Source organism: Telopea speciosissima, chromosome 2, assembly GCF_018873765.1.
Source record: "Telopea speciosissima isolate NSW1024214 ecotype Mountain lineage chromosome 2, Tspe_v1, whole genome shotgun sequence".
Classification (NCBI taxonomy): Eukaryota; Viridiplantae; Streptophyta; class Magnoliopsida; order Proteales; family Proteaceae; genus Telopea; species Telopea speciosissima.
In genome coordinates this window covers 25,446,150-25,461,179 of record NC_057917.1, presented here as the reverse complement: position 1 = coordinate 25,461,179, position 15,030 = coordinate 25,446,150, and the positions used below count along the sequence as shown (strand labels likewise).

Here is a 15,030-nt window from a genome sequence, read left to right as displayed (position 1 = left end):
AGCAGGTATTCCAGCAGCCATTTCCCACTGTCGTGGTCTCTATCAGGTGATATCTGCAGTAATTTTGTGCTTAGTTAATCCATTGCTATTTCTCTCCAAGTTCTCCTCATTTATGTTATTTTTAAGTGCTGTTACAAGTCTGCGATAGGAGTATTTGACAGCATTAGGATCTGAACTTCAGTCATTAATTTCTAAGAATCTAACCATTAGCTGGAGTTGAGATTTGACTATGTTATTCTAATGTAGTCCTAGGTTTGAAAAGTCAAACTAGGAGCCAAACAACCAGGATCTGAACTGAAGATAGTTCGGTTAGGTCAAAATAGGGGAAAATTGTGAAATTAGGTGTTGAGGGATTTAGAATTAGAGAATAATGCTTGGATGGTCTAAGGTAGACCCCAAGCAATGTATTTATAATAAGGAGTACAAGGACATATTTGCCCCTATCATAGCCAACATGGTTGTACACATAATATAAAGAAGAAAACGTCCAGAATACCCCCACGGTATTGTGGCCCATACAATCCAACACTCCCCCCTCAAGTTGGTACATATATGTCATGCATGCCCAACTTGACTAAAATAGGATGAAACACTTTGCCACTCAATCCCTTAGTGAATACATCGGCCAACTGATCAGCAGACTTCACAAAGGGAACACAGATGAGTCCGGCTTCAAGCTTCTCCTTGATGAAATGTTGATCAACTTCCACATGCTTAGTACGATCATGCTCGACAGGGTTATGAGCAATGCTAATGGCAGCTTTATTATCACAATATAGCATCATTGGAAGATGGACAGCAACACCAATATCCTGCAACAATCCTCTAAGCCACAAAAGTTCACAAATTCCTTGTGCCATCGCACGAAACTCTGCTTCAGCACTGGACCTTGCCACAACATTCTGCTTCTTGCTATGCCATGTGACAAGGTTTCCACCCACAAAAGAACAATAGCCAGAAATGGACTTCCTGTTAGTAGAGCCAGCCCAATGGGCATCAGTATAAGCTTTAACCCTTAGATGACCATTGGGAGATAATTTCTTTTCCTAGAGCAGACTTCAAATATCACAAGATGCGAAGGACTGCCTCCATATGAGAGGAATAAAGATCATGCATAAACTGGCTTACCAAACTTACAGCAATGGCTATGTCTGGTTGTGTATGAGAGAGGTAGATCAGTTTGCCCACCAATCGCTGATAACGACCTTTGTCAACAGGTTCACCTTCGTTCTCCTTAAGTCTTGTAGTAGCTTCCATCGGAGTATCTGAAGGATGACACCCTAGCAACCCAGTCTCAAACAATAGATCTAGGATATATTTTCTTTGAAAAAGAAAGATGCCCTTTGAAGACCGGGCAACCTCTATCCTTAGAAAATATTTTAAAGTTCCTAGATCCTTTATTTCAAACTCACGGCCAAGGAAGAGCTTCAATTTGTTGATCTCATCACCATCATTTCTAGTCACAACAATGTCATTAACATAGACTATGAGGATAGTGACCTTATCACCAACTTGTTTGATGAACAAGGTATGATCAGCATTGCTTTGCTTGTATCCCACGGAAACCATAGCCTTGTGAAGCCTACCGAACCAAGCTCTAGGTCACTGCTTCAACCCATAGAGAGCACGCTTAAATTTACACACCTTGTCCTTGGTAGTATTACCTGCAAAACCTGAAGGAATGTCCATACATACCTCTTCCTCTAGTTCTCCATGGAGGAAGGCATTCTTCACATCCAACTGCTAAAGATCTAATCCAAGATTCATAGCATAGGATAACAACACTCTTATAGTGTTGAGCTTTGCTACTGGTGTGAAGGTCTCCTGGTAGTATACTTCATATGTCTAAGTAAAGCCCTTTACAACTAGACGTGCCTTGTATCGATCCACTATTCCATCTGCCTTCTGTTTGACAACAAACACCCATTTAAATCCCACTAGTTTTTTCCTAGGAGGAAGAGCCACAAGATCCCACGTATTATTTTTTTCCAATGCTCTCATTTCTTCCAACATTGCTGCCTTCGACTTTCCATCTGTAGATGCTTCTTGCCAATTTTTAGGAATAGAAACAGAAGAAAGAGAGGATACAAATGCACGAAAAGAAGGAGAAAGAGAACTATAAGAAAAAAAACGAGATATAGAATATTGAGTGCAAGTCCTAGTACCTTTGCGATGAGCAATAGGTAAGTCGAAAGAGGAAGGCTCACCAGGAGAAGAAGGATCTAGATCCTGAACCGACAACTGGATAGATATTGGTGCTACAGTGGATTGAAGCTGCCCTTTGCTGGAACATCTCTTTTTATAAGTGAGAATGTTGGAATTGTTAATGGCCTTCTGAAATTTACTAATGGTTCTCTGTACTGGAGTCAACTCTCCCTGAATAGGAACATCACCACCACTTGTTTCCATGATCTCCCCCTATAAAGGATTCCCTTCGGGTGAAGGGGCAGCGGTCAAAAGAGGCTGGACAGCAGCCATAGGAGGCTGGTCATCGGTCAGAGGAGGTTGGGCAGCCATAGGAGATAAAACAGGGGGGAATCTCAGGAGAAGGAACCACATCTTCACTAGAACTCTCGTCCTGAAGAGGTGGGGAAGAATAATAGGAAAGGATTTCATGAAAAATGACATCCATACTAACCATAGTACGACGGGAAGGAGGATGGTAACACTTATAACCTTTCTGGGTAGGAGAATAACCCAAAAAAATGTACCGTAGCCCACGAGGTTCAAGTTTTCCAGGAGATTTGGTATCCCTAGCATAACATACATAGCCAAACACTTTGGGAGTAACCACAAAGGAGGAATTCCCAAGTAAAACATCGGCTGGACTATGGGAATCAAGAACTCGGGAAGGTAACCGATTAATGAGATAAGCTACAGTTAGGACAGCATCACCCCAATATTGGGATGGAACATGCCGAGCAAACATCAATGCTCTTGCCACTTCCAACAAGTGGCGGTTCTTTCTTTCAGCCATACCATTTTGAGCTAGGGTATCGACACAACTAGTCTGGTGTATAATCCCATGATCAACAAAGTATTTTTGAAATTGTGATTCCTTATACTCAATGCCATTGTCACTTCTCAAAATTTTGAGAGTAGCCTGGAACTGAGTTTTGATCATTTTATGAAAATGCTGAAAATATGCAAAACCTGATTTTTTTTGTGCATAAGATATACCCATGTGTTTCTAGAATGACAGTCAATAAAGGAGACAAACCAACGGTAGCTAGAAAAGAGAAGTTTTACGACTAGGTTCCTAAACATCAGAATGCACCAACTGAAAACAAGAAGAACTCCTTTTATTTGATAGAGAATAAGTTGACGTGTCTGTTTTGCCAGACCACAAGCCTCACAAAAAAAATCCTCCTTATTACATTTGGTGACCAAAGTAGGAAATATATGTGCTAAAATGCCTAATGGAGGGTGACCTAATCTAGAGTGCCATTGGTAAAGTTCAGAAGAGACCAAGGAGTTCTGGTGTAGTGGAGAAGCTAATGTTGGTGGAGAGAGACGACCATCATCAAGTAGGTACAGTCCACCGTGCACTTTACCCAATCCAATCGTCTTCCCATATGCCAGATCCTGAAAAACACAATGGGAAGGAAAAAAGGTTACTTTGCAGTTAAGATCACGAGTAATACTACTAATAGAAAGAAGGTTAGTAATAAAATTAGGAATGTGCAAAACAGAAGACAAAGGAAGGGAGGAAGTGCAGTTGATGATTCCTTTTCCAAATATGGAGGAAAGGGAACCATCAGCTACTTTGACCTTGTCTTTCCCAGAAGTGGGAGAATTCCGATGGAATAGACTAGAGGATTCGGTAATGTGATCTGTAGCCCCAGAATCTATGATCCAAGGATGTGAAGCTACAAAAGCACAATCAAAGTTCGAAAACTCGGGTCTCGGCGCCAACTCGGACCCTTGAAAAACCGAGTCGAGTCGAGATCTCACCGAGTTGGTGCACTTTTTTTTTTCTCGACTCGAAGCCTCATCTCGGTGGGTTTTAGACCTAGTTTGGGTCTGAAACTTGGTATTCAGCCTATTTTAGACCATTTAAACACAATGGCACTATCAGATTTTGCAAAAACAAAGTCCAAATAAGAGTTTCAGTTAGTGGGAAAGCAGGAGAGACACTGACTTATGCTAGAAACCAGGACAGACACAGGACAAACACACTTATTTATGCCTAATACAAATACAAAATCATTTACTTAAATGTTATTAGGCATAAATAAGTGTCTGTCTTGTCTATCTTGATTCCTGGCATAGATAGGCGTCTGTATACCAAGAATTTCCAGCAAGATCTCGAGATCTGGCACTCATATAAAGGACCTAGATAGGCATTTTCCTATGTCAAACCGAGATCTCGGGGCGAGATATTGACATTTTGAGACTCGTAGGCAAACTAGTCTCGAGATTTTGAAAAACCGAGAAACTCGGCGAGATCTCGCGAGTTCTCGAACTATGAGCACAATGACCATCAAATGGAATACTTAACTGGGCAAAGTGTGAACTGGAAGGAGCAGAAGAGTTGGCAGTAGCTGATGTAGTAGAGGCAGTAGCAACGGAAGACCTTAGCACACGTAGGAATGCCTGTAGATCATCCTGGGATAGGCCAATGTCAGCAGCCGGGACTGTAGGAACAGATTCAGAGTGGTTTGCCTTAGTTTTTATCTTCTTCTTGGTAGCCCGTTTGGCCTCAAAGTCAGCTAGTTTCCCGTGAAGCTTCCAATACTTCTCCTTAGTGTGGTAAGGATTGTGACAATGCTCACAAGTAACAGTCCCTGCAGCAGAATCACCAAGAGAAACATGTCTGACAGGTGCAGGAGTAGCCTAGGCAGCAATCTGGAGGGCTGATCTGTCAGTAACAGGAGGGTGGAGCATAGCAGCCCGACGGTTCTCTTCAGAGGAGGCCAAAGCATAGGTTTGTTCAAGTGTGGGAAAAGGGGAATGACCCAACACTTGAACACGAGTCTGGCCATACTCCATGTTCAAACCAGCCAAAAAATCATACACCCTGGTTTTGTCCAGATGCTTCTTATATGCAGTGATATCAGCAGCTGTAGTGGGATGGTAATCAGAAAAATGGTCCAATTGCTGCCAGAGACTGCACAAGACAGCATAGTACTTGGAGACAGATAACTCCCCCTGAGTATTATTATTGGCCTTCTTCCGGAGTTTATATACCTATGCATCATTACCAAGCTGTCCATATGTCTCCTTGCAAGCAGACCAGATTTGATGGGCTGTATCAAGGAGAAGGAAACCATTGGCAAGGTCTGATTGCATTGAGCCAATCAAATAGGATATGAGTATACCATTGTTGGAGATCCATCTGGTCAAGAGAGGTCCAGGGGCAGTCGGCATAGCAATAGTACCATCAATATGGCCAGTAAGCCCACGGCCAGCAATAGCAAAGTATGTCGAGCGAGACCAGATCAAATAATTGCTCCCATCCAGTTTGATAGGATTAGGGAGGAGATCACGATTGTCATTCCTACCAAGCCCATCAGCAGCAGAAGTGCTAGTAGAGACTTCAAAGTCTCCCATAATGCAGCAGAGAAACCCAAATCACAGAGAAGGGCTGTGGTGATGAGAAACCCAAGAATTCCTTCAAGTTAAGGGCTGAAAATTGGAGGAGAATCCCCTTTCAATGAGAGAATATATGTCTCCCAAAATCAGCAGCAGCAGACAAGTGAAACCCCTAGATCGATATTGTCAGGATTTTGAAGAAAACCCTGTTTTGCTGAAATCGATGTAGGGAAGAATGGGCCCAAAAACTGAATTGTTGAAGCTCAAATTGAAGTCGAGTGTATCTTTATAAGTAGAGAACCACCCTTCAAAAAATCAGAACCAATAGAAGTCAGCAACTCCTAGATCGATAATTGTCAGGGTTTTGATAAAAAACCTATTTTTGTGAAAAATCAATCTTAGGAGGCCTTCAATGCAACTGGAGATAGGAACTGAATCAGAGAAGAGAGCCTGCTGCAGTTCTTGGTCTTCAAAGAGGAAGATTGGTTCCTTGTAGCAGAGATGGAAGCAATCCCAAAAAAAATTGAAGTTCCAAATATCGCAGGCAGGTAACTTTGTCCCCATCAATCAAAAAATTGCAGCATGGAAAGAGGTAATTGAGGGCAGCAACTGGATCTGTAGATCACCTCATCAGTGCTGCCCTAGTGGGAGAATGAAAGCAAAGGAGATTAAGACAGAAGAAGAAGAAGAAGAAGAAGAAGGGAAGAAAAAATCGAGACTGAAGGGGAGGGAAAAATCGAGAATGGAGGGAAGGGAAGGTCCCTAATTCACAACCTGCTCTGATGCCATGTTGAGAGATTTAGAATTAGAGAATAATGCTTGGATGGTCTAAGGTAGACTCCAAGCAATGTATTTATAATAAGGAGTCAAAATTACAAGGACATATTTGCCATTATCATAGCCGACATTGCTGTACACATAATATAAAGAAGAAAATGTCCAGAATACCCCCATGGTATTCTGGCCCATACAATCCAACATTAGGGTTAGGGTTTGATGGTAGGGTTAGATCAAGTTGATGTAGGGGAGTCTATCAATGAAGATTACGTTAAGTTTTAACAAGTCTAGGCCTTTTAATTAGATTCGGCAACAAGGTTAGGGTTAGGTTACGGGTTTTTAAAAAGAGGAAAAGATGGATTTTTAGGGTTTATGATGGTCAGATGAGGGAGCAATCTTGGATCGAGTTTTCCCTAGTATGAGAGGAGAATTCGATCAAAGTTTGGTGTGATTTGGCTGGCTGCTTTGGTCTGGGCAGAATTTAGGTATTCGGAAAATTGAAAACAAAAGGGGGAATCTTAGGGTTTGGGCTGTGAGAGGATTAGAAGAAGAATTGTTGGGGATGTGGATGATTCAAACACACTGTTGTTGCAGAAATTCCTTGGCAGCAGCTTGTTTGATGGTGAAAACTTGAATAAAACTCAGAACTTAAAAGTAGAGCTTCAAAGGAACCACTTGGGCTTCACATCGCAAGGTGTCGATTGGATCCAGCACCAATCCCACAAACGAACCACCCGGCCTTCCCACCGCAAGGTGTCAGCCTTCCCACCGCAAGGTGTCAATCAGATCAAAAACTGATCCCACCAGCCTTGATCAAACATAAGACAAAAATCTTCAAAAGAGAAGAAGAGCAGCAAAAGCTTTTCATTAATATCAAAATTTGTGTTCAATACTTGGCCCCCTTACAACCTTATATAAAAGACTCAAAAATAGACTCCTACATTAAAAAGGAAAGGCCTAATCCAAACCTTAACCTATTAGGTAACTTAAACTGACTAGAAAACTGAAATAGACTCAAAACAGAGTCCTAATCCAGCCCCACTAAACACTTAAAAGAAAAATACTAAAATCACTTAAATTGAACCATTGGTTGAACCAGTTCAATTTATGAACAAAAACACCAAAATAAAACTAAGTATGGAACTAAAACAACTAATCCTGTATGCAACCTAATAACCCATATTTTAGGCCCATAAAAGCGGCCTATTACATGGAAAACCCATGGGAACAAAGGTCCAACATGGATATAACCCAACCCTAGACTTATTCCTAAGCAAACAAACCCTATTTGGCGATGAATCTGAATCATATTCCCTTCCCCTTCTACTCCCTTCGACGGGTAGATCATGAATTATGCTAGTTCTTCCAACTTACTGTTTTCTGTTCTCCACTAGTTTCAATATTCTATCCATGTGGAAACAGCCTCTCTGTGAAAACAGGGTTAAGGCTGCATACATTATGACCTAAGGGTGTCAAAATGAAACCGGAACCGAATATCGGAACCAGAACCGACCGTTTACAATTGAATCGAACCGCACCGTAGAAAAATGATCCGGTTTTTATTTTATAGGTTCTCTTCCCGGTTCGGTTTTGATTTGCACCTCAAAACCACGGTTCTAAACCGAATAATAAACCGAATAGAAACCGGTACCTCTTACTCGAATACTAGCACATGCATCAATTGGATTAATTAATAACATAATAATTAATTTAATAAACATAATTATTGTATCACTCTTGAAATATAAGATAAGTAAAATGTAATGGGTTAACTATATATTATATTTGTTCAAGTATGAATTGAAAATGATGTATGATGTTAAAATGGATTAACTAAACCCTACTTTCTAATAAAAAAAATAGTTTGTTTATCATGTGAGAGTGGAGAAGAACAAAAATGGAAAAATAAAGAATAGGAAAGGAATAGAACGACGGTTAAGGATGGGAATTTTTTTTTTTTTTTATCACATAGGCATGGGAAATATGATGAGTGAGGGAGACCGGTAGACAATGGGGAAACATGGGAATATAAAGGCCTTGAAAACTAAGGATGTCTTCATTACTAGTTCTCAAAACGACACTACATAAACCACATGTAAACCGGTTGTGAACCGGATAATTAAAATCGAATAGAAACCGGTAAAACCAGACCGTATGCAAAACGATTATGATTTTAGCTGATTCCTATCCGGTTCAGTTTTGATTTCTCCTTATCAAAATGTAAACCGCACCGCAACCGAACCGAACCGAATAACCAGAACCGCACCAATCGACACCCTTAGATCCTCCCCAGATCCCGCAGTGGTGGGAACCTCGTGCACTGGATAGTACACCCTATGTTTCTTCTTATTGAACCATTAGTTCTCTTTGATAATTTACCACATAGTTATCCCTATAGGACCTTTATGATATATTAATTTCAACCTCATCTGGTTTATAGATTGCAAGTTTTATTCACTTCAAGTTTCTGCCATATTTCTCAGATTTTAGGTTCACTGCGGTTTTGGTTTCTGTAGGTATGCTAGTGTTTGCTTTGTTTCAGCCTAGCTTACCTCATCAATTGGTTTCAAAGCTATGGCCAGCAGTATTCCACAGCCATCCCAGTCAGTTAGCATTGATGAAAAATTGGATCACCTCATAGAAATGATGACACAACTCACTCAACATGTCACTCGCATAGAGCCGCAGCCTTCCCAACATCACACAAGTCGAACTTCATGCATGACACTTTGAGGCAACTGAATACTTGATTGGCTCGAATTCAGAAAAGTTGGGGCATATCAGAATTACCATCTACTTTATATAATGATCTCAACTTTATACCACCACAGGAAGAGAGGAGAGCATCAATCAAAGCACAGGAACCTAAAGTCGAGGTTAAAGTTGAAGAGATTACAACAACTAGTGATAATAAGGAAGAGACTGCTTGATGTTCCTATTGTAGAGGCCTACATTGAAGAGGTTGAGGCAAACGAGGTTAAAACAGTGGACGGTGAGGTCGTGAGTAAGAAATTCAGCACCATAGCTAAAGTGGAGGTTGACGAAGCAGTTCCGAAGACTTCTACGTATGCACCCTTCACAGCTAAGATTGATCCTGAGATGGAGAACCCTGGAGAACCCAGAATTTCTGATTCCACCCATGTTCTTTGGGAGAAAGGACCACGTCTTGAGGACTTCATCTCTAGCTATTGTGAATTGCCAGAGTACTTGTAAGGGCTAAAGTTGGACGTGCACCACACCAAGCAGATCCCTCGACTTATAAGGATGTCAATCGGTCCGGTTCCGGTTATTCGGTTCGGTTGTGGTGCAGTTTACATTTAGAAGAGATGAAATCAAAACTGAACCGGATAGGAATCAACCAAAATGAGAATCTTTTTGCAATCAATCAGGTTTTACCGGTTTCTATTCGGTTTTCGTTATCCAGTTCACAATCGGTTTACATGTGTTTGTAGTGCTGGTTTTGGGAAACGGTAAAGAAGAGAACCTCAGATTTTCAAAACTGTATATATTCCCATGTTTCTCCATTCTCTTCCGGTCTCCCCTAATCATCCTGTTTCCCACGCCTATGTGATAAAAAAATAAAAAAAAAACATCCCATCTTCACCAGTTATCCTTTTCCTTTCTTGTTCCTTATGTTCCCATTTTTTTTCTTCTCCACTCACACATAATATACAAACAACTTCCTCCATTAGCAGGTAGGATTTTATTAATCCATTTTAACCTGAGCCATCAATTTCAATCCATACTTGAAAATATATATTATATAGTTAGTCCCAAGATATTTTACTTATTTTATGTTTCAAGTATGATGAAACAATTGTTACTTATTAAATTAATCATTATTTACTATTAACCCATTTGATGCGTGTGCAAGCATTCGAGTGAGAGGTACCGAGTTCTATTCGGTTTTTCTGGTTCCTATTCGGTTTAGAACAGACGATTTTGCTGTTTAAAAAACCGAACTAGGAAGAAAACCTATGAAATCAAAATAGGATCATTTTTCTGTGGTGCGGTTGGGTTCGATCGTAAACGGTCAATTCCAATTTCGGTATTCAGTTCCGGTTCCAATTGACACCCTTATCAACTTACTAAAACTCGAGGTCGAATTTTTTCAAGCTGGGGAGAGCTGATTCAATCCAAGGAAGAAGAAGATTTGGTGGTACTGTTCATAAGGAGTTGTATGGCCCCCTTAATGGACAACTTTGGTGGAGGATCCCGTTAGAAGATCTTTGGTTTCTACTGGAATATTTTGTGGAGTCAGAAATAGCAAGTTCCTATTTTGTTTAGTAGTTGTTTATTTCAAAGTTAGTAGTTCCTTTGTTAGTAAGCAAGTATACCACTTAGTATTTGTTATTTTGGGACTTTCTATTTTGTGGAGAGTTCCTAAACTCTATCGTTTCTCAGTTATTTAGGACTTTCTATTTTAGCCAGTTACTAAATTTTCATAGTTGCTTTATGGTAAAGGATCTCTCACTATATTAGAAAGTTTCCTATTTTGTCATTATGATCACAACATACAAATAAAGAAGAAGGGCACACTAGCCCACAGAGTTGGATGTTTTGACAAACCAGTTCTATGTGAGTGTGTGAATGGTGAATCAGTCACAGCCCCAGTGGTGAAGCAAGTGGCAACCTGATGCAGGTTTATCACCAAAATGGAAATAAGCCTAGGGTTGGTGTATATATATACATATGTTGGACCTTTGATCCCATGGGTTTTCTATGTAATAGGCCACTTTTATGGGCCTAAAATATAGGTAATTAGGTTGCATACGGGATTAGTTGTTTTAGTTCCATACTTAGTTTATTTTCTATACTTAGTCTATTTGTAAACTTAAATTGAACCGGTTCAAACTGTCCAATTTAACTGATTTTTATTCTCTTGTTGCTTAGGGAATATTCTTTTTTTATTTAAGTTGTTTTTAGTCCCCACACCCCTCCACGATTTCTACAGAGGGAGTGACTTGTATTAGGAATCAGCCTAGTGATCAAACTCCTAGGCTGAATAGAACTTGGGCCATTGGCCATAGTATAAATAAAACAGATCATGGGAGGCTCCCTCACAATTCAGAATTTAAAAAATACTAGAATCCCTCACTTCCCTCTTTTCCAAAACCCAAAACCCTAACCCTAGTTGCTGTCCAATTCCATCTAATCTACTTCTACCCATCCAAAACCTATAAAACCTAGTTCATTAGACTCCTCTACACCTGCCTAGCTTTGCCATATAAGACACATACCCATTATCCTAATCCTAACCCTAAAAATTGGCCTAAAACCTCAATTCTGCCCCCATCAAACCAGCAGCTTAACAGGTCCTGGTTGTTTGGCTCCTAGTAGGCCTCCTACCAATGTAGGACTACATTACAACCCAAGATGGTGAATCCTTGGTTTGGGACTGGTGGTAAAGCCTTTCCCACAGGCCATAAGTGATGAAGCCTTTGGTTATATCCCCTCCTTTCCTTCTTTTTTTCCCTTACTTTTCTCTTTCTTTCATCACTATCCAGCAGGTATTCCAGCGACTATTTCTCAATTTTGTGGCCTCTTATCAGGTGATATCTGAACCTTTGTGCCTAGTTAATCCATTAATATTGGCCTCCAAGTTCTCCTTTCATTCTGTTTTTTTTAAATGCTACTACAAGTCCACGACAGCAGTATTTGTCAGCATCAGGATCTGAACTTCAGTCAATAATTTCTGAGAATCTAACCATCAGCTTGGGCTGAGAATTGACTATGTTATTCCCTTCCCCTTCTACTCCCTTCAACCCAAGTATGATGTCCATCGGACTGGTAGATCATGACTTATGCTAGTTCTCCCAACTTATTATTTTCTGTTCTGCACTACTTCCTATTTTCTGCCCATACATGTTTCTTCTTCTCTAACCATTAATTTCTGAAAATCTAACCATTGGTTCTCTGATATTTTTACCAGTCAGCCCCATAGGACCTCTATGATATATTAATTTCAGCCTCATCGGATTTATAGTTTGCAAGTTCTACTCACTTCAAGTTTCGGCCATATTTCTCAAATTTTAGCTTCACTGTGATTCTGGTTTCTATAGGGTTGTTGGTGTTTGTTTTGTTTCAGCCTAGCCTACCTCATCGGAATCACTTCAGAGTTCAGCCAATAAAATTGTTACATAAAATGACAAATAAGATATTTGAAACTTCCCAACATTGTCACCAGCATTGATATGGTAGGAGAGAATGGAAAATGAAAGATTGAAACACAGAAAAAGAGTGCATTGGGACATATACTTGGAGGCCAATTTTAGGTCACTTCCAATCGTAAGGAAAAAGAAAATGTCCAAGATACTGAGTAGCCAAAACACAAACATATATGTACACAATTGATAAATAAAATTCTTTGCAATCAGATACAGAACCAAGAAACTGACCAGGAAAGCAGACCGAATCAGCTCTTCAACATAATCAACAGTTGCACCTTTGACAAAGTCATAAGAGATTTGATCGACCGCCAGCTTAACACCATCCTTCTCAAAAATTCTACAGCCATCCAATACAATAGACAAAATCAAGAAATAATGAAAACTGCAAATCCTTGAGCGTCTTGTAGGTAGAACCACCAAAATGGTGTTTCACCAACATCACTTAAGAAGGAAATTACAAGAGAACCAACCTATCATCTGGATTAGTCTTGTCGTCTAGCAAAAATATATACTGAAACCCAGAACATCCACCTGTCTCTACAGTCAACCGAAGCATTTTATCCTTCGTGGGTGCTTCTTTTGCATGCAGTTCTTTCATTCTCTGAAGACATTTGTAAAATCAATGAATAGTAAACATGAACTGACTTAAAATCTCCACCCCGAAGCAAAGGATTGGAGATTCCAAGCAATGTTGAATAACTAGACAAATAATGTAGCATTCAACTAAACAAAGCAGAATGGTTTACGTAGTTGCATAAAGCCTCCAAGTTAAAGTCATTGGTACTGATATATGACTTCAGCTCACAACCCATTGCCACCAACTAAAAGTTTAACTGCAAAAAAGTTTCACAGTTCCTCTAAATCTCATCCTCACCCCAGGGCACATGAAAGCTGTTATGGAAGCGAGACAGAGAGAGAAATTTCTGGGATTAATTGGAAAAAGGAAATCTTGAGCCTGTATATAGGCTTGTTAAATGAAGCTGCCAAGATCCATCAAAGGATGCGAAAAGGGGAGGAAATTAAGACATGTAATATGCCAAATATTATTAGTATATGTTGATAACGTAAAAAGGCCAATGATCTATCCATTTTCCCAATTCACCTCACTTTAAGTAATAATCCCCCATCCCAACAGGTCCTGCAAATGGGCATTTTCCTGGCCATAGAAGTGTTCTCATCTTCAGTTATAACATCATCACCCTAACCAATTGCAGACACTCAAATTATAGGTAGTGCAACCAAGTATGAATCCTAGTACCAAAAGGCCATGTTCATGATACACGGTATATCCATCTCCTTGATCTACGTATTGAATATTGCGGCCCTATCAAAGTTCAGACAAAACTATATGACAATGATTGCATTCAATATGCAATCCATGCTGCTGTCTGTAGTGCATGGTGCTATCCATTAAACCGAATACTTTCATGTAAAAGTTAACATCACTTTGTGAGTTCCTAAACTTCCATTTTGTCTAGACAACTTAGTGCACATTTGCAAAGACAGAGGTCTAACCACAGCATGGAGTCATCCCCCCCCCCCCTCTAAAAGCAGAATACACAATCTAGTTTTTTGGAACAATTGGTTGATCACTGTGTAGGAAACTTTTTTTGCTTTTGCAACCTCACTCTTTTATGTACGATTTTCCCCCAAACAGGGCAAATTTCTGAATAAAAAAATAAAAGTTATTCTTTTATAATCTCTGAAATAACCAATCCATTTTGTTCTCCCTTCTTTGATTTCCCAGTAATTCTATCAAACAATATATGATCTTCCTGAATGCTTCAAAGCGTTAAAAAGAAAATTCAAATACTAGAAACACGTTCTACCCACTAAGATATGCACAAATTTCTCTAAATATCTTGCAGGCCAAGAGAGAGAGAGAGAGAGTACTCGAATGCAATTATCCGTCATGTGTACGGCATCTTGAGCTGTTGATGGATTTCCGCCAACAGCAGAGCTAAGAAGTCTCTGATTGTATCGAATCCGTGCGGAAATGAAGGGCGTAAGACGGAGAAGAAGAGACCTGGACATGGCTACCCTCACCGCAACATAGAGTCTTGGCATCCACTTTCAGACGGTTGTGATTATGATTCCGGACTTTCAGAGATGTCAGAACTTTTCCTATCAAACTTTAAAGCAGCAGATGAAGTACTTCTTCAATTATTCGATGACGCGTTTCCACGCTCAACTTTCATTAACCAATTCGCAATCGTCAAATAAATACCGCTTGGCACTTTCCCAGAGTGAATCCTACTGGGCGATTTTTCAGAGATCAGATCCTCTTTCCTTATATGAAACTACAAAGATGGGAGAAAGGGAAGATCAGTTTTTTAAGAATCGGAATTCGGCCGGGAGCTTTTACATATATATTTGATAAGGAGGGGGGAGGGGGGGGGGGTGGATAAGATACTTGCCAAGAGACTCGAACTGGAGACCTCTTGGTGAGCATGGGCATAAAGCGCACCACGGCTCGCCAACTGAACCAAGCAATTGTTGGTATAATCCGGATTTTCCATTGATCTGATACAGTCAATTCACACTCAAA

At 40.1% G+C, this 15,030-nt stretch overlaps 1 protein-coding gene across 1 annotated transcript in view; it reads right to left on the bottom strand.

Moving 5' to 3' along the window:
• The window catches only part of LOC122649573 (iron-sulfur assembly protein IscA-like 2, mitochondrial), a 36,548-nt gene extending 21,951 nt beyond the window's left edge, over positions 1 to 14,597 (bottom strand). The window contains exons 1-3 of the mRNA XM_043842775.1: positions 14,376 to 14,597; positions 12,953 to 13,083; positions 12,711 to 12,819 (exon numbers count right to left, since the gene is read on the bottom strand). Coding sequence (XP_043698710.1) covers positions 12,711 to 12,819; positions 12,953 to 13,083; positions 14,376 to 14,549 — 414 coding nt within the window. The 5' untranslated portion in view covers positions 14,550 to 14,597. The remainder of the gene's footprint in view (positions 1 to 12,710; positions 12,820 to 12,952; positions 13,084 to 14,375) is intronic.
• Positions 14,598 to 15,030: the final 433 nt, after the last annotated feature.